Source organism: Callospermophilus lateralis, chromosome 11 (assembly GCF_048772815.1).
Source record: "Callospermophilus lateralis isolate mCalLat2 chromosome 11, mCalLat2.hap1, whole genome shotgun sequence".
In the NCBI taxonomy this organism is placed as follows: Eukaryota; Metazoa; Chordata; class Mammalia; order Rodentia; family Sciuridae; genus Callospermophilus; species Callospermophilus lateralis.
Genome location: NC_135315.1, coordinates 40,795,405 through 40,820,661, shown reverse-complemented (window position 1 = coordinate 40,820,661; position 25,257 = coordinate 40,795,405). Strand labels below are relative to the sequence as shown.

The window sequence follows — 25,257 nt, the reverse complement described above, 5'->3', positions numbered from 1 at the left end:
TACACAGACTAGAAATTATGGACATATCTCTCTGTACACAGGCTATTGGCTTTGTGGATTTTGTATGTAAAATAAAAATTATGGTTTTGCTTCCTTCACCTTATCACCCTGTTTGCGTCTTTTTGTTTAGCTTAACTAGTTGATTACTGTAATGTGTGCTCTTAATAGGTAAGCACATTTTAACAGTAGCCTAAGTAAAATGTACCGAGGAAGATAAATCTAAAAATAACTCATTCTAAAGTCCAATGTCATATATGGATAGACAATCCTGTGTTTTGGATGTAGTCCTCTTTCTGGAAAAGGCACAGCCAGTTCCACATGAAGTCCTTTCAACTCTCCTGTTGAACCCCAGAGAAGGGCCTTGTTTCTGGAAAGCCAGTCTATTGTCTTTGGAGTCAAAGCTCCTGGGTTTGCATCTTGATCTGCCACCTATAAACTCTGTGACCTTGGGAAAAATCACAGAACCTTCCTGGATCTACTCATCTGGGTGTGGAAAGGTTGAGATGAGATCTTGAATTAATGCATGGGAGACCCTTAAAGGCTCTTTGAGGTCAGTAAAACTCGAACCTTATTTTCAATTGTGCAGAAGTTTTAGTAACTTGAGTGCCCATCAGTTTAGTAGAGGAAGTAAGGGTTGGAATTCTTTGCCCCTGGGTCTAGACTCTAGGATTTAAATGATGTTAAAAAAAAAAAAATCACGAATCTCTCTTGGTCTTCCTTTCTCCTATTTCTCAGCAGTCCCTAGATGCTACCATGAATCTAGAAACCTGAAGTTGTGTGAGAGCTGAAGGCAGAGAAGTGGTGAGTAAAACCTCCCCAAGAGATCGGCGTCAGAGATCTGCGCGCTGGGAGAAAAGCTAGCCCCAGGACGCCCTAACTTCCAACCCCGGGAGCGATCCAAACCCCGACGCTGGCGGGGGAGGGGCAGCTCGAGGGGGCGGTGGGGATGGGAGCGGATACTCCGGGGTCAGCTTGGACTTCGGCCGCTCCAGCCCAGTGCTAGAGTAGGTAAGCCCGGCGGCGTTGAGGGACGCGCGCCTCCAGGCCCAGTGGAGTTAGGTGACGTCACCTCCAGGAGGACTCGCTTTTTCATTAATGAAACCGGCCAGCGCGGGCGCATGCGCGGCAGGCCCCTTCCCTCTCGCTTCCCCCTCCCCTTTCCCAGCCGCGCTCTCAATCTCTAGCTCGCTCGCTCTCCCTCTCCGGGCCGTGGAAAGGATCCCACTTCCGGTGGGGTGTCATGGCGGCGTCTCGGACTGTGATGGCTGAGGGGAGACGGCGCTAGTGGGGAGACCGACCAAGAGGCCCCCTCCCCTCCCCGGGTCCCCCTCCCCCTGCCCCCCTCCCCCCTGCCTCCTTGCCAACGCCCCCTTCCCCTCTCCCCCTTCCGGCTCGGCGCAGAGCCCCCATCCCCACCCCCGTGGGAACGTTCGGAGCCTGCACTCTTCAGACCCTCTCCTCGCCTCTTCCCTCACCTCAGCCCCAGCTCCCCGCCCTCTTCCCGGCCCTGGGCGCCGGCCGACCCGTCCCTCCGCCGCCCCCCGGCCGCGGGGAGGACATGGCCGCGCACAGGCCGGTGGAATGGGTCCAGGCCGTGGTCAGCCGCTTCGACGAGCAGGTAACGGGCCCGTGGCGAGCGGGAGGTGGGAGCGGAGTGGGGGTGGGGCCGAAGTGGGTGAGGGGAGGAAGGAGCGGCCGCCTCCCCCGCGGCTGCCTCGGGCTCTGGAGGAAAGGAAAAGAAGGGAAGGGGGACAAGTGGGGATGGCCAAGGGGGGAGGTGCGGGGAAGGAGGGGACCTCAGGGACCTGGGGCTCCTCTTCCCTCCTAAATCGGGGGGTGGGGCCTGTTCCCTGTCCAGCCCTCCAACTCCTCATCCCCTTTATCCCAGCCCTTCCGCTTGGTAATGGGGGTGAGTGACCTGGGGGCGCTTTCTAGGGCGCTCCATCTGGATTTAATCATTTCCCCTCTTGCCTCTTTTTTTCTTCTTGAGCGAAGGTGGGTAATATTTAGGGGTCCCTCGTCCTCTTCCCACCGCGACCCTTCTAACTGGGGGTAACTTAAGGAACCCAAAGGCCTGTCTTGTCTACCCCCTGTAGGAGAACGATAACATCCCGCCCCTCCCCCAGGTTCTGTGGCTTCCTCTCTTGGAGGGGGAAGAGTAGAAGAAAGCAGGGAAAACACAGGTTTCTTACTTTCTGCTCCATGGTTTCAGTCCGCCCCAGAGCTCCAAGTGCACACATACTGTGCATCTTTTTAATATCCCATATGGGCGTCCCCCCATAACCCAATTATACCAGATTGCCTTTAACATTGCTGTTTGCACTGGAAACCGGAGTTCTGAAAGATTTCCCCCCATTTTCGTTCTTTGGCAAGCCCCCTTCCCCTTTTCTTGCCAGCGGTCTGAGATGTGAATATTGCTTTCTCGAATGAGGATCTTGGCGAGTAAGGGGAGAAGGGTGAAAGGAAAGTGGAAAACTGCCTGTGAGCCCCTGACAACATCGAGCCAAGACAGCTGGGATGTGGTCCTAGATCCTATAATTTTGCTAATGTTTTTGACTCTTGTCTTTTGGTTGACAAGAGAACTTTCACTGAGAATGTTGGGATGTGGGAAGAAAGTTTTAAAACTGAGGGAGTCGACTTTTTATTCCCTGACTTTCAAACACTAAATTCTGGAGTTGATTAGAATGAATCCACACCTAGCCTTTTGTCAGTGAGAATTCGTTTGACTTTGTGCTGCTATAGGTAGTTGGGGTTGGTTTTAAAAGGGATGCTTTTTGCAGCTACGGTTCTATGGTGGGTTTCCTGAAATGAAGGAGATGTTTAGGATTGAGTCAAACTATTTTGTTTTCTGGATATAATCATAAAACATTATAGGAGCTGAGTGGTGGGGGGAAGGGCTCCATAAACATTGATCCATAAACATTTCCTTTCAGAACTGTCTTTCTGACCCACCTAACAGATATCAGGGAGAGGAATAAGCTACACAGATGAAGTAGAATTACAAAGCTAATAGAGACTTGAAAGAGTTGTTTCATTCATCCTGTTTCCAGATCAAAAGGCATCTAAACCAACTAACTGTACTATTAATCTGATGAAGTAAAATGTTAACTTTGTAAAATAGACTGCATTGTTGATACAGCATTAGATTTAAAACTTGATAAAAAAAATACTTTCTGTCCATAATTTGAAAAAGGATTTAAAAGGTACACAGAAGAACCCCAAAGCTGCATCTTGTGGACAGTATAATCTTAAAAAAAAGAAATTAATTAATTAATTTTACAGTAGAATGCTGGACAGAATAATCTGAATGCAGGAATTTAAAGAATTCACATCACAGCTGTTCCCAATTTTTAAAAATTAAAAAAAAATTCCACTTTAAAAATAAATTCTTCACTTCTTAGCTGTTAATAGGCTTATTTACCATATAAGAAAGAGAGAGTTCTCTAAATTTTAAAAGAGATATGATTTTTATTATGTGCCCAGTAATGCAACATTTTCTTTCTGTACCTAATATTAAAAGACCTTAGGCTTTTTGTGTTTGCTTTGTTATGTGCATTGTGGCGTCTCACCACCATCTGTTAAAAGTTAAGGAAATAAGTTTTTAAAACACCATTTTTCTGTATTATGTTGTAATTAGGAGAGAGATATATAAGACATTATTTCTCACATTTTTTTCTTTCAAAGTTAAAGCCCACTGACTTTGAGATGCAAAAATAGAGCTGTTTTCAATATTTAACATAAGGGGGGCTGGGGATGTGGCTCAAGTGGTAGCATGCTCGCCTGGCATGCCCCGGGTTCCAGCCTCAGCACCACATACAGACAAAGATGTTGTGTCCGCCAAACACTAAAAAATAAATATTAAAATTCTCTCTCCCTCTCTCTCCTCTCTCTCACTCTTTCTAAAAAAAAAAAAAAAATTTACCATAAGGGACTTATTCATGCTTATTAATTATAGAAGTAACAAATGTTTAATTCAAATTAAAGTTCATCTTAAGTTTGGAGATATGTGTAGTGAGAAACCGAGGCACTGAGTGGTTGAGTGACTTAATAATGAGAACTTTGTTATGAAAAGTATTGAATGTTGGACAATCAGGAATACTTTTTTCTCACTATTCCATAGAATTTGTTTTACTAATCCATATGTATAGTTAGAAGAGTTTACATTTTTTATTGAGGGTTGGGAAAAGCCCTGTCTGTATATACTGAGAGATATTTGTATAAGAATCTTAATTATTTTGACTAAAACTTTTTGAATTTTTCATATATTGTTTGTACTTGTTTCACTGGCTCCAGGGGGAGTCAAAGTTTTCCTTTTTTATTATAGCCAAGACATGTGTATGTTGAACCACTTTAGTCTCCAGGGAGCATGAGCATATCTAAAGGTGGCAGCTCTGTTTATGCGAATTGCTGTTTTGATTGTGCTTCTAATATTTGTTGTAAATGAAGCAGAAGTACATTATTAACCACTGCTGATTACAGACATGTTGAATTTTTTTTGATACTAGTATGCTTAACTACTGAGGCGCATCCCCGGGTGCCCCCCACCCCTCAATTTTTTTTTTTTTTTAATGTTTTTTATTTTGAGACAGGGTCTCACTAAGTTGCTGAGCCTGGCTTTGAATTCACTATCCTCCTGCCTCAGCCTCCCAAGTCTCTGGGATTACAGGCATGTGCCACTATGCCCAGCACAGACAAGTTGAATTTTGATGAGTATTGTTCAGCAACTTGGTGTAGTACCAGTTAAAAGAAATGGTAGTGTTCTATCTTGACTTTTTATGAAAATTATTTGTTCATCTTGACATTTGAGCTCAAATCCTTGTTTCCAAATGATAAAGAAAATTTCTTTTATTTTTTTTTAAATATTTATTTTTTAGGTGTAGATGGACACAACACAATGCCTTTATTTTTATGTGGTACTGAGGACCGAACCCAGGTCCCCCCCCCCCCCCCCCCCCCTGCTAGGTGAGCGCTCTACCCCTGAGCCACAATTCCAACCCCAATAAAGAAAATTTCTGCAACCTGATGATATTGCATCTAGACCTAATATTTATTTATGGCCTAAGTTGAATAAGTGTTAATAGTTTTAAGAGGGATTGCTTCCTTGATTAGGGACATGGCAGTTGCAAAAGTGGACAGCCAGAAAGCTGAATTTATAAGTTACATCTTCTTCAGTCTCCTTAACCTGCCTTTATGGCGCCAAATAAGTTTCTAAATTGAAACTGGAGAATTTTAAGCGTGTAGCTTTAAGGTGTGGGCTCTTTAGTCCAGTTTCTTAATAAATTAGAATCTTCTTGTGTGCCTCACCTTGCTGTATGTGCCCCACCTATCTCTCTGAAAGGGAGTAAGGGAAAAATATGGCTACTTGAAGTTTAAAAAAAAAAAAAAAATTGAGGCTAGGCTGGGTGATGTACCTCTGTAATCCCAGAGGCTTGGGAGGCTGATGAGATAGGAGAATCATGAGTTCAAAGCCAGCCTCAGCAAGTTTGAGGCACTAAGCAACTCATTGAGACCCTGTCTCTAAATAAAATACAAAATAGGGCTGGGGATGTGGCTCAGTGGTTGAGTACCTCTGAGTTCAATCCCTGGTACCAAAATAAATAAATAAATAAATAAATAAATAAAATTGAGGGCTGGGAATATAGCTCAGTTGGTAGAGTACTTGCCTCGTATGCACAAGGCCCAGCACCACAAAATAAAATATAAAGAAGTAAAAAAAAAAAAAAAATTGAAAATAGTCATCTTAATGGTCTGTTGCAAATATGTTCATTTAAAGCACCATTTCCCATACCTAGTCAAGTGAAATATTATAAAAAAACAAAATAAAAAATTTAAGGAACATGTTATACAATAAACTTTTTTTTAAGAGTTTATTTATTTGAGAGAGAGAGAGAGAGAGAGAGAGAGAGAGAGAGAGAATGAATTCTTTAATATTCATTTTCTAGTTTTCAGCGGACACAACATCTTTGTATGTGGTGCTGAGGATCGAACCCGGGCCGCACGCATGCCAGGCGAGCCCGCTACCGCTTGAGCCACATCCCTAGCCCTACAATAAACTTTTATTTTACAGTTTATAATAGCTTAGTGGTTTTTCTTACACATTGAATGAATGCTAATCAGGAATATGTGGGTAAAATTTACAGCATAAAATGATTGGCAAGTGTCTTTGATGTTACAAACCTCATGCTAATTGGTCGGATAAATAGATTTGTAAAAGTTTGAAGTTATTTTGGATTTTCAAAAAATCTACCCTCTTTAAATACTGGTCTATAATTTTTGTTAGATCTGATAATAAATTGAAAATGAATATTTTTTGATGGTGAGGGGTATTTTATGGGTGAGATAATTTTTTTGTGGATGAGAAATAATTTATTTTAGAACTTATCCTTTTAAGTACTTTCTTCCAGCTGTTCCACAATTAGTTCTTTATACTCCCCTCAGCATCCCACCTAACCTAGGATTTGACTTAGTCTTTCTTTATGTGACTTCTTGTTCACCTTCAAACTTATTTAAATTTCCTTTCTCTTGGAAATCAAACATTTGCTTGGTCCTGCAGATTTCTCTGTGAACCAATCCTTTTTTTCCTTTTGCATTATATCATGCTACCTCTACTGTTTATCTACCCTTTTTATAACTCTGATGACTAGTTTCTGCCTCTTTTTAACTTCTGGATTGTTACTTTCTTTTTGATACCAGGGATTTGCTGCTTTTTTTGAAAGTGATTCCTTCTAGAAAACACAGTGGTTTTCCTGGGCAGGGTGGCCCATATCTGTAATCCTAACTACTTAGGAGGCTGAGGCAGAATGGCAAGTTTGAGGCTATCCTGAGCAACTTAGGGAGATCCTGTCTCTTTAAAAAAAATAAATAAATAAAACAAAACATAAAAAAACTGGGGATGTAGGTTAGTGATAGAGTGCCCTTGGATTTGATTCCCAATACCACAAAACAAAACAGTAGTCTTTGCTCAGTTGAAATACTACTGTAGTGTTCTACTACCCTCAGGAAAGGATCTCTTCTTGTTTGCAAGACATTACTTTCTTGTTTGTACATTTCCACATTGTTTTATGTTTGTTCTTATCAATTCTTGAACAGATGTGCTTTCTTTATCATACAGTTTTTGCCTATCACTAGACTGGGGTTCCTAAACTGGGGTCTGAGTTTTATTCTGCATTTTATTTCCTCTGTCCTTATGCCAGCCATTAGCTCTTATAGATCCTTGATTTCTTCATCTGTTGAAAAAGATTGGCTAGAAGGTCAATCTTTTAAAATATTAAAAATATTAATTAAATATTTTAAAATATTAAAAAATAACTTTAATATTTTAACAGCATCTCTCTGTGACACAACAGTCTATTGGGAGCTGACCCCACTTAATTTGCCAAACTATATCTCATACCTCAGCATGCACCTACTTTCTCAGGCAGGTTGGATTATTCTCTTTGTATATATCATACTTACTTCATCTTTTCTTTGTATATGTACGTGATGCTTTAATACTGCTTTTCCAATTCCTGTAAGTGTCCTGTAAAACTTCATTCCCCCCCAACTCCTTTTATTTATTTATAAATTTTTTTTGAGTTGTAGATGAATACAATCTTTATTTATTTATTTTTATGTGGTGCTGAGGATCGAACCCATTGTCTCATGTGTGTGAGGCAGGCACTCTACCACTGAGCCACAACCCCAGCCCCCTAAACTCCTTTTAGACTAAACTCATTACTATCTTTCTTTTTGGTGTTCTTGTCACTTGGGATTTTATAGAATCACACTGTAAGCTTTTTCTCTCAGGAGGGTTGGTTGAACACAGCTTAGTTTTGTTTTTTTCTTTTGCCTTTTTATCAAAAGGGTATAAACTTTCTGAAAAGTAAGAAGACCCGTTAGAATTTTCATAGTCACCCCGAGTGCCCAGCATAGTTATGAGGACACAGTGTATCACTCTTGGAATGTTTTTCATATGATTCTTTGTTGAAGGGGCAGAGTGGCTAAAAAAGTGGTGATTTTAGCTGTTTTCAATGTAAAAAGCTGAATTAATTTGTTGTTTGTAAGAACCTAGGTTTTATAAGTGACACTTACTATAACTAGGAATGGGGTAAAAAAAAAAAAGTGGGCTTAAAGGAAGAACATATTTCTTCCTATTGAGTCTTGGGTTTGTCACTTACTGTTAGTGGTAAGGCTCTCCATAAGTTTTTTTTTTTTTTTTTTTTTTGCAATGATAGGGAAATGAATGCATACACTTTAAAAACTCTTGAGATATTTAACATAAGCCTTATACATTTTCTTTTTTGTTGGTACGGGAATTGAACCCAGGGATACTTAATTACTGAGTCACATCCCCAGCCCTTTTTTTATTTTTCATTTTGAGTCAGGGTCTTACTAAATTGCCTAGGGCCTCACTAAACTGCCAAGGCTGCCTCTGAACTTGTGATCCTCCTGCCTCAGCCTCCCAAATTACTGGGATTACAGGCATATGCCACCACAGCCAGCTTTTATAGCCAAATGATTATTGTTTTTTCACCGCATGAGGGAAAGTGACTACTGTCTGGGTTATTCCCTATTATATACCTTGTTCAATATATTATACCTTACTTTAGCATTCATTGACAAATACTTAGGTTACTAATAGCATCCTTATCTAACTTATCCTGGATATCTGTAATTGATCTGTTTTCTTGATTTATTATCTAATTTATGGCACATAAATTTATGGTTCTTCCAAGTTTGGGAAGTATAGTAAAATGTCATAATGTTGCTATGTTTTATTTTAAATATTGCATCTTCTTATATTACTCTTTTTATTTGACTTGTTATTTGGCCAATAGGAAGTTGGATTCTTTTCTTAAATCTATTAAAAAAAATTTTTTTTTTGCAATCCTGGAGATGGAACCTAGCGGCGCTATACCACTGAACTACATTCCCAACCCTTTTTATTTTATTTTGAGACAGGTTCCCCTAAGTTGCACAGACTGACCTTGAACTTTCCATCCACCTGCTTCAGTCTTCCAGGTAGCTGGAATTAAAGACATGTTCCATCTTTCCCACTTAAATCTACATTTTGAAAAAATATGCTTAACATGGAGAATTTTGTCTTTAAATGAAAATTCAGTGAGCTAATACAGTAGTTAGCATGCCTTATTTGTTCTTTAAGTTACTTAGAATGTCATGGGGCATTTTTGTTTTAGCTTTCAAATTTAGTGTTGTGGGGTTCTATATAGGCTATATTATTGCACTATAATAAAATGCTTTTAAGGGGAAGCAGTATATTAAAAATATGTTTTACCCACATGTTAGGCAAACTATTTTTTCATTGGGAGTTGTGGTGTATAAGGGATTGTAGGCATAGGAAAGTTCATTTTTAATTTTTCCTAAAGATGATTCTGCTACCACTCAGGAACCCAGATTTTTAAATTATGCAAGCAGGTTTAAGAATACTCAAAGGAAGGGTTGGGGATGTGGCTCAGTGGTAAAGCACTTGCCTAGTACATGCAAAGGCCTGGGTTTAATCCCCAGCACCACAAAAAAAAGAATACTGAAAGAAAAATGTCAATACATCTACAGTTCTAGAATGGATCATATCATGCTTCAACAATAGAGAAATAAATAATTGTAGACTTATCAGCCTATTCTGAAGGATATATTTCAGACAGTTCCCCAATGGATAGCAGCTACAAAAATCTTTTTTTAAATAAAGCAATATTGAAAGTTAAGCAAATGGCTTAGATTTTAGGATTGAGGTCACTAAAATGAGTCTGGTCATCTAAAATTTGTATCCTACCTAAAAAACTGAACTGTTGTGCTGACTCATGGTTTTTCTTTACAGTAATAAAAACAGGTCAAAGCTACACATTTTAAAGAATTATCAAAGCTACACATTTAAAGAGAATAACAATAAGAATCTGAGAAAATATTTTATTCCTGGGATTTTGTAGGCAATTGGCAAAGAAATTTACCAGTTTGAATGGTAGAAAGGCTCATTTTTTAAAAAGGAAGTTTGAGGAGAATGTTATATAGAAGTGGAAGGGGAGGTTTGTGGTCAGCTTAAACTGTTAAAAGGCTTAGAATCAATATTGAAGTAGAATATGGGTATCTTAAGCTGTTTCTTTGCAGGAGATTGACTGTTTATAAAAGCATTGGCTTGTTTCATCTAACATCTTTTAAATACTCTATTTTCTTGGGGGTGGGGAGGGAAAGATGGGACAATTTTCATTTTGACCTTGAAGAGCATAAAAATTGTTTTTACAATTGCAGTGACTTTAAATTAAGTTTGAGATTTCAGAAACTTGTAATTTCTATATAATACCATGCTTTAGAGCCTTCAGTAAACAGAGCTCTCTTAGAGATATGCTTCGATTCAACATTGAAGAATATGAATAACTGGTATTATAGCATTCTCACTAAAGTCTCATAAAGTATTTGCAATAGACTGCGTATTTGACCCTTCAAATGATATTATATGCCTCTGATATATAATTATGTTCTTTATAAGTAAGAGTGGCTTTTGAGGGCTGGGGATGTGGCTCAAGCGGTAGCGCGCTCGCCTGGTGTGCGTGCGGCCCGGGTTCGATTCTCAGCACCACATACAAAGATGTTGTGTCCGCTGAGAACTAATAAATAAATATTAAAAAAAATTCTCTCTCTCTCTCTCTCTCTCTCTCTCTCTCTCTCTCTCCCCCACTCTCACTTTAAAAAAAAAAAAAAAAAAAAAAAAAAAGAGTGGCTTTTGAGCCAATGACTATATCATCAAAAGAATGTTGAGACAAGATAGCCCCAAGCTAATTTGGAATTCCTCCTTATTATAATAAAGACTTGGAATTATATTTTTAACGTGTTACATGTTTTTTTCCATAAATGGTACTAATTATTTTGTAGTAGTAATAACTGAAGGTGCAAAGTTCCAGATTTTGCATATTTTCTTTAAACCACAGTTTGGCACTCTTTTAGTTTGGTTTAGGGTTGTTACTAAAGCCTACAAGCTGTTGCCTGCTCTTATTCCTATTTTATAGCTTTGAGTGTCTTATCCTATTGAATTTCAGAGAACTTACTCAAATTTTCCTGATGAAATCCTTACCCCCTCCTCAATAGCTTCCTTCCCGCTAATCAAGCAATGTTAAGAGGCCTGACTTTAATTTAGTAAATAGCAGTACTTTTAGAAACTTTTTTTTTTTTTTTAAAGAGAGAGAGAGAGAGAGAGAGAGAGAGAGAGAGAGAGAGAGAATTTTAATATTTATTTTTTAGTTTTCGGCGGACACAGCATCTTTTTTTGTATGTGGTGCTGAGGATCGAACCTGGGCCGCACACATGCCAGGCGAGCATGCCACCTCTTGAGCCACATCCCCAGCCCTACTTTTAGAAACTTTAAAAAACTTTTTGAGGGGCTGAGAATGGAACCTAGGTAATTAGGCACATGAGATAAGCACTGAACCCAGAAACTAATTTTGTTTCGTTTTGAAGTAAAAATATCTTTGCAGATGAGATGACCTTATGTATAAAGATAATCCTAAGAAAACAACAACAAAACTATTAGAATAAACTTCAGCAAAGTTGCAAGACACAAGAAAAATATACAAAAATCAATTTTGTGTACACTAGCAGTGAACTAGTTTTTTTATGATAACATAAAAAAATACCATGTGTAGTAACACATGCCTGTACAGAAACTTATTTTTTAAAAAAATATTTATTTTTTAGGTGTAGTTGGACACAATACCTTTATGTATTTATTTTTGTGCGGTGCTGAGGATTGAACCCATGCGCCTCACACATGCTAGATGAGTGCTCTACCGCTGAGCCACAACCCTAGCCCCAGAAGCTTATTTTTATTGACATATTTAATTTATTTTTAACCATAATTTATACTCAGATAATGACCTTTTGGATAATTATGGCTCATAACAATCTCAAGTGATTCTTTTCTGTTTAATTGTTGACAGATTTTCTTGGGTAGTCTTCAAAGTAATTTGAACATGAGACAATAACTCTTAGTTTGTGAGGCAGTAAACATTTGGCTAAGGAAAAGCTCTTGTGTGGCACACTCCTATAATTCAAGCTACTCAGGAGGTTGAGGCAGGAGGATCACAAGTTTGAGGTCAGCCTGGTCAATTTAGCAAGGCCCTGTTTCAAAAAATCAAAAGGGCTAGGGATGTAGCTCAGTACAGAGCATCTCAGGTTCAATCCCCAATACTGCAAAAATTTAAAAAGAAAAGGAAAAACAACAACAAAAAAACCCTCTTGCTTCGTAAATTGCACTGTGTTCTTGGCCAGTCCCTTTACTTCTCTGTCAATTTTTTATGTTTTCATCTATTAAATGGGGATCATATGTGTACAGCTCACATTGTGGACTCATTTAGTGTCTTAGGGTTGAATCTTTTACATGCAAGGAAACTATTTATAGTCATGAAAATTGCATTATCTGTGTAGTATTTTTCTATTCCTTCTTTGGAGTTTTATTTCTATTCTGGGAAAAAGTAAAATTAGAGTCAAAGCAACTTGTCCTATTGTATATAGTTTACTAAGTTGAAACTAGAAGTGTGTAGCTTTCTTAATCCTTAGATCAGTTACTTCAATAAATAGAGCTTAATCAAAAAGTTCTAAGTTTTATGAATAGATAACACAAGTATTTAAAACTGTAGAATGCATTGTTGCTTCCTTACTCACAGATACGTTACACTTTTACCTTTGTGTTCACAATAGAGTACCTGTGAATTTTTTTTGGTTGGCTATATGTTATAAATAGACATAACATTTAAACACTTGGTTTCATTATTTATATATCTCCTTATCACTTCATTCATTAAAGCTTCTCTGGCTACTAGAGTTTGTGACATTGTTTTCCTTTAGTTTTCTAACATTATACTCACTGTAGATTTTTAGTTGAGGAGAGTTGAATCCTAAGGTGAGAGAATAGAATTTGTGAGAATGCCAATAGGAATATATAATTATAAATAAGAGATTATGCATTTATTTCATTTTTTTTTGTTTTTGCATTACAGTCCAGTTTTGTCAGGTTGGTTTTCATACTTAAGAACTTTTCACTTACAAATTGATTAAATTTGAAGCAACTCTGAGCTTTAGTAGTATTAGAATACCTCATGTTGGATTCTTGAGTATTTGTTTTTCCTGTTATATCTACTTTTTCAGTTTTTCTTTTCCCATAACAACTCTCAAATCTTTAAATTTGTCTTTTAGAATATTCTTTCAACTCTCCTTATCTAAATATGCCAGGCAGGTCTTATTCTTTTTGAGTAATTGAGAATAAAAGAAAAGCATTTGTTTCTATTATGTTTTAGCTTTTGGTCTCCGATAAGTGAATCTGCAATAGGGAATAGGTTAGAATAGGTTTTGTTTTGGTCAACTGTGGTCAACAAAATCAGTAAAGACCAGAGTTCTGGTTTCTTCCCTGGCACAAACTACCTTTATGATGTTATATATATTTCTCCTGAATTCTGAGCCTGTTGCATCTGTAAAATAGAATATGATCTGACAGTAAAAAACTTCTATAACTCTTAAAATGTTTTAGTTTTTTCTTTTTTTGAGTGAGTCCTCTGACTGAAAGATAATTACAGTCACTATTGATTAGTCACAGATCCTTAGTTAAAAGGAATCTGAAATTATTTTAAGGGAATCATCCACAGATGATTGTCTAATTACTACTTGGACATTAAAAGACAAAAGTAGTAATTAATTCATATTTAGAAATATGAAAAAATGCAGCAAAGTCACAAAATAAATAAGTCATGTATAATTCCACAACTCAATCATTGTTTTTTTTTTTTTAAATGTATGTAATTAAGTGTGTTTATTCTGAAATCAGACTGCCAGGGTTTGTATTTCTCTGCCACTGTTTAGCCAAATTACTTATCCTCTTTAGGTTTCAGTTTTTTTACTTGTAGGAGTCAGTAGTATCTATTTAGCAGAGGTGCTTGTGAGATTTACATAAGGAAATATTTATAAAGCATGTGGTACAGTTTCTGACTCACAGAAGGAACTCAGTAGTTGTTGACCACTATTATTGTTAGGTGTTGGAATTGAATGAGATACACTGATTTGTAGTATGCCTTTTTAAATTTATAATATGAACACTTTGCATATGATTTTTTTTTTTAAATAGAGAGGAGAGAGAGAGAGAATTTTTTTTAATATTTGTTTTTTAGTTTTCGGCGGACACAACATCTTTGTTGTTTTTTGTATGTGGTGCTGAGGATGGAACCCGGGCCGCACACATGCCAGGTGAGCGCGCCACTGCTTGAGCCACATCCCCAGCCCTACTTTGCATATGATTACATTTTCTTTTTTTAAAAAATATTTTTAGTTGTAGGTTGACACAGTATCTTTTATTTATTTATTTTTATGTGGTGCTGAAGATTGAACCTAGTGCCTCACACATGCCAGGTAAGCACTCTACCACTGAGCCACAACCCAAGTTCCTGGGTTACATTTTCTTTTACATTTAACATATTAAGGGATTATATGTACTTTTAATTTTTTAATATTTAAAATAATTTTTGAAATTTTCTATTCTGAGGATATATTTTTGCAGTCAGAAAAATAACAAAGTAAATGAATGTGAAAGTATAAAATGTGACTAATATCTATGTAAATATTACAGTCTTGGGCTGGGGTTATGGCTCAGTGGCAGAGCACTTGCCTAGCACATGTGAGGCACTGGGTTCAATCCTCAGCACCACATAAAAATAAAGAAAGGTATTGTGTTTATCTACAACTAAAAAATTTATTTTAAAAAGTTACAATCTTGGGCTGTGGATGTGGCTCAAGCAGTAGCGCGCTTGCCTGGCATGCGTGCGGCCCGGGTTTGATCCTCAGCACCACATACAAACAAAGATGTTGTGTCCGCCGAAAACTAAAAACAAATAAATAAATAAATAAATATAAAAAAAAAAAAAGTTACAATCTTGGTTTCTAGTAGTGTAAGGTTAGCTAGGATATGGGTTTTAGACTTTTTGCGTGTGTGTATTAGGGATTGAACCCAGGGGTGTTTTACCACTGAGTTACATCCCCATCCCTTTTTATTTTTTGAGACAGGTTCTCCCTAAGTTGATGAGGGTCTTGCTGAACTGCTGAAGCTGGCCTTGAATTTGTAATCCTTTTGCTTTAGCATCCAGAGTCATTGGGATTACAGGTATACACCACTGCACCTGGCTGGGTTTTAGAGTTTTAAAGGATGGTTATATGGTTGTACTACACAAAATTTAATCAGTCCCATTAAAAGAAATATGAGATCACATTAAAGATGTGAGGTGACAGAGAAGAATAGGTTTAATTTATAATAACTGTGGGATAGATAGTGAGTAGTGTAAGCAATACTTAGCAATATGGACAGTATTAAGGATTTGCTGAATTTGGGGACCTTGTCTTGGTTATTTCTATCATAGTCACTAGAATTGAGGTAAGAAAAGTTGAGGATCAGATAGATGTTGGATAGGTGGTCTACTTTGACATGAAAGTCACCTAAATTAGGGTTACCAGATTTAGCATGTAGAAATATATAATGTTCAGTTACATCTGAGTTTCAGATGAACAGTGAATACATTTTTAGTATTAAGTATTGCTCAAGTATAGCCTGAGGCCTGTTTATACTAAAAAAATTGCTCATATTTATCTGAAATTCAGATTTAATGGGGAATCCTATATTTTATCAGGCAATCCCTAGCCTAGAGTGATGGTGGTAGATGTAGAATAGAGGAGAAACTGAGCTAGGAGCCATTTTTTTTTTTTTTTTTTTTTAAATTAGGGGAAAATAGCTAGAAAATAATTAGTTGACTGTTACAGGGTTTGTTAGTGAGTAGTACATGAGTCATAAGGGAGAGTAAGTTTTTTTTTTTTGGTTCTAGGGATTAAAACCAGAGGTCTTTTACCACTATTCCACATCTGCAGCCCTTTATATTTTTTCTTTTGAGACAGGGTCTCACTAAGTTGTGTAGGACCTTGCTAAGTTGTGCTGAGGCTGGTCTTGAACTTGTGATTCTCCTGCCTCAACGTCTTGAGTCTCCAGGATTAGCATGTGCCACCATATGGCAAGAGTGAGTTTTTATAAAAGAAAAGAGTTTGGAATTTGGCCTTCTTGAGTCTTCCATTCATTGTTTTAATTCTATCCTTTCTAACTTGACAGAGTAAGTTTGTCTGTTTACTTTAAAAATACTTGAAGACAGATGTAATTATTCTTTAGATCTTTCCTCAGCCCTAAGAAAAACTTAGTTCTTTCTTCAGCAAAGGATATGTTTCTAAGATGTCTTATCATCTTGTTGTTCTTTTGATTCAAAGGAGGTCAATACTCAGGCATACTGTTTTTAATTTTTTCTCTCAATATTTTTCTAGATGAGGGCCTTACATGAAACTTTTCTCATAAATGCTGACCTTCAGGTATACTGTGTCTTTGGTATTCATGTATTACCAGTGTAGTAAACCTATCAAAAGTGTTAATGGGCATGTTTCTATGTTTTTGAGTTTTATCATGACATATTTCAAACATAAACAAAAATAGATGATATAAATTAATTCCCATATATCCACTACCAGCTACTACCTAGTCTTTTTTCCATCCTCATTCCTACCCATTTCTAGCTCTGACCTCTCCATCATTTTGAAGCAGTTCCTTATATCATCTCACTATGATTTAGTCTTAATTCATGCTGACTTTAAGAACTGTGTGATACAAAAGCAGAACTCAATAAGGAATCAGAAGACTTGAGACCTAATTTTTACTGGAGTGAGTTATAACCTCATCAAATCCATCTGTCTTGAGCCCTGAATTCCTAATATGTTTAAGAGTGTGCAGGTTGTAGAGGGACTTTCCCTTTTTTCACAGGTACTTTGAAAATCAAAGATTTGTGGTATGAGGGTACTTTGTAAACTCTGAACTTAAAAGTACTTTATACAGGTTAAGATTTCATCATCAGTAATAAGTGGTGCTTCTCTGTATAGGTGTTAAGAAGTCATCTGTATAGTTGTCTTAGAATTATTCGGATGTTGGTATTTAGTCTGTAGTACTCTCTCTTTTTTTTTTAAAGAGAGAGGAGGGAGAGAGGGAGAGAGGGAGAGAGAGAGTTTTTTTTTTTAATATTTATTACTTAGTCCTCAGCGGACACAACATCTTTGTTTGTATGTGGTGCTGAGGATCGAACCCAGGCTGCACGCATGCCAGATGAGCGCGCTACCACTTGAGCCACATCCCCAGCCTGTCTGTAGTACATTTTCACCTGTGCTAATCAAACTACCTGAGAGGAGCAACTCAGAGAAAGAAAAGGTGACTTTGGGCTTGTAGTTTCAGAGATCTCAGTTTACGGTCAGCTGACTCCATTGCTCTGGGCTGAAGTGAAACAAAACAGCATGGCTGAAGTGCATGGCAGAGGAAAGCTGCTCAGGTCATGCTACCAGGAAGAAAGCAGAGAGAGGGGAGGGCCGGGGATAGACATAGTCCAAAACCACACCCCCAGTGACTTACTTCTTTCAACCACACTCCACTTGCATACAGTTATATTATTAATCCATCACATGCATTAGTCCACTGATGAAGTTTTAGCTTTCATAACTCAAGTCTTTTTTATCTCTGAGCATTGCTACATTGCCTAACACATGAACTGTTTAGGGGACATTTTTAGATCTAAACCATAGCATACCTTACTCAGCCTTGCATTTTGACAGAGCAGCATCTACTCCTTCCTACTCTGGCACCTGTCTATTCTTCCTGACTTCTCAAAGTTTACTGATAACATTTACCTTGTCATGTTTCCACATTTTTGTCTATACCCTTGGATTAATTTATTTATTTTTAATTTTTAATATTTATTTTTCAGTTTTCGGCGGACACAACATCTTTGTTTGTATGTGATGCTGAGGATCAAACCTGGGCTGCACGTACGCCAGGCGAGCGTGCCACTGCTTGAGTCACATCCCCAGCCCCTTGAGTTAATTTATGTAAACTTGAATTCAGATAAAGCTGGAAGGTAGAGTTTCCATGCTTTATCCAATAGATGAGCAATGCTTTTTCAAATTTGAAGATCAACCGGGTGTGGTGGCACACTCCTGTAATCCTAGTGGCTGGGGAGGCTAAGGCAGCCAGCCTCAGCAATGGCGGGACATTAAGCAACTCAGTGAGACCCTGTCTCTAAATAAAATACAGAATAGGGCTGGGGATGTGGCTCAGTGGTCGAGTGCCCCTGAGTTCAGTCCCTGCCTGGTACCCCCAAAAACAAACCCCGCAAATTTGAAGATCGTTTTGTTGCTTTAAATAATTAGAAGTAAAAATTGAATAGTTTTGTTTCTAATAATCTGTTAGTATTACATAGTCTAGTGGTTCATGTTCTTACTTCCTTATTTTTTTTTTTTTTGGTACTGGGAATCAAACCAAATACAGGGCCTCTGTATGCTAGGCAATCCTCTACCATTGATCTATAATCCTAGCCCGTTAACTCTTTGATCCTAATATATGTTAAATAGTTTTCAATATTTTGGCATTTTATTTTTCAAGTCTCTAATTATTCTGAAATTTTAATTGTTTTAACTCTTCTATTAATATGCCCATTTTGTGTGGTATGTATTCTTTGTTAAGCATCTTCATAAAACTGAGTTTGGGAGAGGCTAAAGCACTTGCCTCACATGTATGAGGCACTGGGTTTGATCTTCTGCACCACATAAAAATAAATAAAGATACTTTGTGTTAAAAAAAAAAAAGGTGGTGGGGGATGTAACTCGGTTGTAAAGTACCCTTGGGTTCAGTTCTCAGTATCCCCCCACCAAAAAAAAAAAAAAAAAAAATTGTGCCTGTATTACTTAAAAATCATTGTTACAAAACTGTCTTTGGTGCAAGATTAGGATGCATAGAATACTTGTGAATATATGTTAAAATTAAGTAGTCCAAATCTGTGCACATAGTTTAGCAAACAGGTCTGAAATAAATTGTTAATGATTTGTACATGATAGTCAAAATATTACACTTGAGAAAATGTACTAGTGTGGTGAAGTATGTACCAAAAATTGAATCTTGTGTCTATAAAGATTCTGTGCCATTAGCATTTGTGTCATTATGAGGTGACCGGTCCTCAGTGCCATTCATATGTGTTTACTGTTAGTAACTGCACTGTTCTAAACAAACCATGCAGGTCAGCTTTTGGAAATATACTGACTGCAGGTATGTTGAGAACTCTAGGCTCGCATCTCACAATGTCTGAGAAGACAAGTGTGCATCCATATGCCACTGGGGAATACCCTTCTGCTGTGTTTATCCTTTAGGTGGCATGATAACAGAATTATATCATGAGGATTAAGCAATGAAAGATTATAAACCAATTTTTGGACTGAAAAAGCAGGGTTCGGTGATTAAGTGGAGGCATTGATTTTGTGGTGAAATCCTGAACTTGTAGGGAAGCACAAGAAAAGAATGGACAAGGTGGTTGGGTGGGCATGGTGGGGCACACCTGTAATCCCAGCAGCTCTGGAGGCTGAGGCAGGAGAATTGCAAGTTTAAAGTCAGCCTCAGCAATTTAGGCCCTAAACAACTCAGCCAGCCCCTGTCTCAAAATAAGAAAAAGTGCTGGGGATGTGACTCAGTGATTAAACATCCCTGGGTTCAATCCCTAGTATCTCCCCCATGCCAGAAAAAAAAAGGAAAAAGTGGAATGAAGTCTGAGACATGTGGAAGACTAATGAAAAATCTTATGTGTAGTTGGAAACTCAGAGGTACAGAAGAGAGAGAAGTATGGAAACAAATACTTGAAGAGATAATGGTTAAATGTTTTCCAAAACTGATGACAGATATCAATCCATAATTCAAGTTTTGTAAAACTCTAAGCACAGTAAATACAAAGAAAACTACACTTGGGTATATATCTTCATTGAACTGTTGAAAACTGAAGACAAAAAGAAACTCTTAAAAGTTGGGGGAAAAACTGTTTTTAAAGGATCAATATTGTGCACACACCTGTAAACCTAGATACTTGGAAGATTGAGCAGGGAGGATCAGGAGGATTGCAAGTTAAGGCCAGCCTGGGCAAAGTAGCAGGACCCTATTTCAAATTAAAAAAAAAGAAAGAAAAGGGCTGGGGATATAGCTCAGTGGGTTCCAGCTTCAGTACCTGCCCCCTTCAAAGAGCAATGATATAATTGATGGCTAACTTTTCTTTTTTTTTAATAATTTTTTTTTTAATATTTATTTTTTAGTTTTCGGCGGACACAGCATCTTTGTTTGTATGTGACAGACGAGCATGCTACCGCTTGAGCCACATCCCCAGCCCGATGGCTAACTTTTCAACACAAGGGTAGAAACAAGCATTCTTAAAGTGTTCAGAAACAGAACAGACTGTGAAGCTTGAATTCTGTTTCCAGCAGAAATAGCCTTCAGAAAAGAAGAAAGCCACTTTTAAACAAAAGCTGAGAGAATTTGTTACCAGCAAACCAGTACTATGAGATTACTAAAGTTCTTTAGGTAGAAGGAAAATGTCTCAGATGGAAGTACAAAACTGTTAAGAAACAGCGAAGGACATTCAATTTAGTATGTCAGTAAATATACAAGAACATTGCCTTTTTTTTTTTTTTTTTTGGTTAATTTTTGGAACTATTGGTTTTTATTATTCTAGAATGATAACATTTCTACAGTTTATTTTTAATAATTTTTTTTAGATGTTGATGGACCTTTATTTTATTCATTTATTCATATGTGGTGCTGAGAATCGAATCCAGTGCCTCACACATGCTAGGCAAGTGCTCTACCACTAGGCCACAACCCCAGCCCATGTTCTTAATTTTTCTGAAGGCCCGTTTATCAGTTTTTTTGGGGAAGAAAAAAAAAAAAGATCATGCTTTTGGTTATCTAAGAAATCTTTGCTATACAAGGTCCCAATTTTTCTATTATTTTCTGTCTTTTTGCAGTATTGGGATTGAGCCCAGAGCACTCTACTACTGAGCTACATCCCTAATTAATCCTTTTTATTTTTTGAGACAGGTCTTTTTAAATTGTCTAGGCTGGCCTTGAACTTGTGAACCTCCTGTCTCTGACTGAAGAGTTGCTGGAATTACAGGCATGCATCACCACTCCCAGCTCTCCTAGTTCTTGGAGAAATGTATTGTTTTAGGTTTTATACTAAGGTTTGACTCATTTTTAGTTAATTTTGTATGTGTGATTCTGAATGCCTACTATAATGCTAATGCTGTATAGTTTTTATTATTTATTTTTAAAAAATATTATTTATTTTTTAGTTGTAGTTGTAGACAATATCTTTATTTATGTGTGGTGCTGAGGGTTGAACCCAGGTCTCACACATGCTAGGCGAGCGCTCTACCACTGAGTCACAACCCCAGCCCTTAGTTTTTATTATTGTACTTTATAGTACAGTATGAAATCAAGTAGTATAAGTCCTCTAACTTTGTTTTTTTCTCAATTGTTTTAACTAGTCTAGATTCTTTGTATGTACATATACATACATAGTTTAGGATCAGCTTGTTCATTTTGATAAGGGATTGTGTTGAATACATAGATCAGTTTTGGGAGAATTGTCATTTTTAACAGATATTTTAGTTTTAATTTCTAATTGTTTCAAATATTTAGAAATATATTCATTTTCCTTTTTGTTTTTATTTTTAGATCGGGCATAGTTTTTTTTGTGTGTGTTTGAGTTTAAAGTGGTACTGAGGATTGAACCCAGGGCCTTATGTATACTAGGCAAGCGCTGTACCACACTGAGGTATGTCCTAGCCTTTTTTTTGTTACTGGGAATTGAACCCATGGGTGATTTTCCCACAGAGCCACATCCCCAGCCCTTTTTATTTTTTGTTTTGAGACAGATCTTGCTATTTGCCCCAGGTGGTCATGAATGCAGTTTTCTTGCCTCAGCCTTTTGAATAGCTGGGATTATAGGTATGGACCACTTCACCTGGCTGTTTTTTTTTTTTTTTTTAAATTTTGTTTTGAGATAGGGTCTTTCTGAGTTGTCCAGGCTGGCCTCAATCTTGTGATCTTTCTGCCTCAGCTTGCTGAGATGTTCTGGGATATTCTACTGCGCTTGGCTCCAGCCATAGTCTCCCACCCGCTGTACTGGGGGTTGAACCCAGGGCATTGCATATGGTAGGCAAGCATTTAACCACTGAGTTACATCCTCTAGCCCTCTCATCAAAGATTTTAGGAATAATTCTGATTGTCCTTCACAGAATTCATCTAAACATATTTGGTAGTCTAGTCTCTGCTTAACCTGTAAAAACTATACTAAATGTAAGGAGTCTTTGTATTATTAGATTTTATAGAAAAATATAGCTGGGGTGATGCTGACAGAAATAAGAAACAGATATGGAGAATCAACTCTTTTGGCCTCCTCTGTCTTGTGGTATCTTTTAGTGTCTCTTTGGCAGAGCGTTAACAAGCCAGTTGGCAAAGGAGAAATAAAATTTGTACAGTAGTTCCACCATCAGAAAACAAAGTATAGGGCTGTGGTCATAGCTTAGTGGTAGAGTACTTGCCTAGCATGTGTGAGGAACTGGGTTCGATCCTCAGCACCACATAAAAAAATAAATAAATAAAGGTATTGTGTTCATCTACAAACTTAAAAAAAAAAAAGTATAGAGGATGGCTTGAAGGTGAGAGATAGTAGTTTAGTACAGTACCTCTTTGGCTATTCATCAGCCACATATGCCTTTAAATAGTATTTCATTTTCTGTATAGGAAAAAAAGGACTCTAAACATTTGATAAACAAAATGGAAATATCTCTTGTAAAAATGAAGATGTGGGGCGGGGCTGGGGTTGTGGCTCAGTGGCAGAGCGCTTATCTAGCATGTGTGAGGCACTGGGTTCGATTCTCAGCACCACATATAAATAAATTAATAAACAAAATAAAGGTCCATCGACAATTAAAAAATAAAGATGTCCTAACCCTCTTCCCCAAATGAGGAGCAAACTCCTAATTTATTGTATCCATTTCTGGATGATAGTTACACTATCCTTTTCTTTACTGTGTTAATTATGACTCAGATTCATAGTCCTGCCTGAATATCTTGTTATCTAAGGACTAAATTGTAAAGCCTACCTTTACTAATAAAGTTTGTGTAACATTGAGAAGAGAGCTTTGGAAGTGGAGGCAGGAGGATCGAAAGGTCAAAGCCAGCTTAAGCAACTTAGTGAGACCCTGTCTCAAAATAAAAAGTACAAATGAATGGGGATGTGGCTCAGGGGTTGAGTGCCATGAGTTCCATCCCTGGTACTTCCTTCAAAAAAATAACATTGAGGAGAAGAGAGAAGAAATTGTCTTATATATTCACAGTATCTATCTCCCCATACTAAGCATGGAAGAAAGTATGTGTAGCTGCTATAGACCTTGCTTCTGTTACTAATTAAGAGATTGCAATTCCAACTTATAATTTCCTTCTTTTGTTGCCCGGACCATGTTTCCTTAGCCCTCATTGTGGATTTCAGATGGTGGGGTAAGCCAAATCTTCATTAATGAAGAATCTGACTCCTCACTGGGTCCTACTTCTCACTCAGTTGTGTGTGATTATGTGGCTATAGTTTTTATTAACTTTTGCTCTTTTTTTTTATTGGTTGTTCAAAACATTACAAAGCTCTTGACATATCATATTTCATACATTAGATTCAAGTGGGTTATGAACTCCCATTTTTACCCCAATTACAGATTGCAGAATCACATCGGTTACACATCCACATTTTTACATGATGCCATATTAGTGACTGCTGTATTCTGCTACCTTTCCTATCCTCTATTATCCCCCCTCCCCTCCCCTCCCATCTTCTCTCTCTACCCCCATCTACTACAATTCATTTCTCTCCTTATTTTTTTCCCCATTCCCCCCACAACCTCTTATATGTAATTTTGTGTAACAATGAGGGTCTCCTTCCATTTCCATGCAATTTCCCTTTTCTCTTCCTTTCCCTCCCACCTCATGTCTCTGTTTAATGTTAGTCATTTCCTCCTGCTCTTCCTCCCTGCTCAACTTTTGCTCTTATACATACAAGTTCAGAGACATTTCAGACATTCCTCGAAGTTCAAGATATAATTCTTCCTCTCTTCTTTATGCAGCAGCAGTCTGGTATCTCCTTGGTAATCAGGCTGAATGACACCATCTAATAGAATAAGCTCCTTCTTTGATGTTGATGGAGTACAGTGATTCTCAACTGGGGGTAATTTTGCCTTCTAGGGGACATTGGCAATGTCTGGAGATGTTTTTAATTGCCCTTTGGGAAGGCAGTGCTACTGACATCTAGTGGATAGAGCACCCTACAATGCACAGGAAAGAATTATCCAGTCTAAAATGTCAGTGATGCCAAGTTGAGAAATTCTTTTTTTTTTTTTTTAATTTATTTTGTAGTTGTAGTTAGAAACAATACCTTTATTTTACTTATTTATTTTTATGTGGTGCTGAGGATCGAACCCAGGGCCTCACCTGTGCTAGGCAAGCAGCTCTACTGCTGAGCTACTACTCCAGCCCCCAGGTGGAGAAATTCTGATTTAGTGTCATGGAGGCAATGATCATGAGGTAGTTTCAACATCCATTTCAGTGGATCCTAGTGGAATCATTCCTTTCATGGGAACAAAGGCCTCCAAATTAGCAGGTATCCAAGTTGGAGGTACTAGAAGTAAAACTTCTGCTAATGGGGTTTTTAGGTATAGTATCAAATGGACCTCTTTTGCTTCTGTTCCTTGATTCTCAGACCCATGTAGTCTGGCTGTTGGGAAAACATTATTTGATTCAAAGTAAGTGCATCCTGTAAGATGAACTCTGGTTCTTGAGGAGTTGTTCTAGCTGGCATTGTAACTGAGTTTTGAGTAGGCTAGTTGTTGGTAGAAGCATTGCAGGCAGGGAGGCAAATCTACTCCAGAACATGTATATTGCTGATGGGAAAAATTTTGTTCCTTCTTTGTAAATCTGCATGTATATATAGGATTTATTTTCCTCCTGTTATAAAGTATGTTACTATCCACTGTCGTTAATACTTTGTGAACATTGCATTTTCTAATTAAAAAAGAAAAGCAAAATAATTATCTGACCAAGAAAATATATTAGTAAATTGTAGACTTCTTTTAAATATTTTTTTTAGAGAGAGAGAGAAGAGAGAGAGAATTTTTTTTAATATTTATTTTTCAGTTTTCAATGGACACCTTTATTTTATTTTATGTGGTGCTGAGGATTGAACCCAGCACCCCGTGCATGCCAGGCGAGCGCGTTACCGCTTGAGTCACATCCCCAGCCCCAAAATTGTAGACTTTTAAACACTAATTACCTACCAACTTTGGAGTAACTAAAAACTA

The 25,257-nt window shown here is 37.6% G+C and overlaps 1 protein-coding gene across 2 annotated transcripts in view; it reads left to right on the top strand.

Annotated features, from left to right (window-relative positions):
* Positions 1-1,305: 1,305 nt before the first annotated feature.
* The window catches only part of Nf1 (neurofibromin 1), a 248,842-nt gene continuing 224,890 nt past the window's right edge, over positions 1,306-25,257 (top strand). For both annotated transcript variants that reach the window (XM_076871835.1, XM_076871834.1), the window contains exon 1: positions 1,306-1,618. In XM_076871835.1, the coding sequence (XP_076727950.1) occupies positions 1,559-1,618 (60 nt within the window). In that variant the 5' untranslated portion in view covers positions 1,306-1,558. The remainder of the gene's footprint in view (positions 1,619-25,257) is intronic.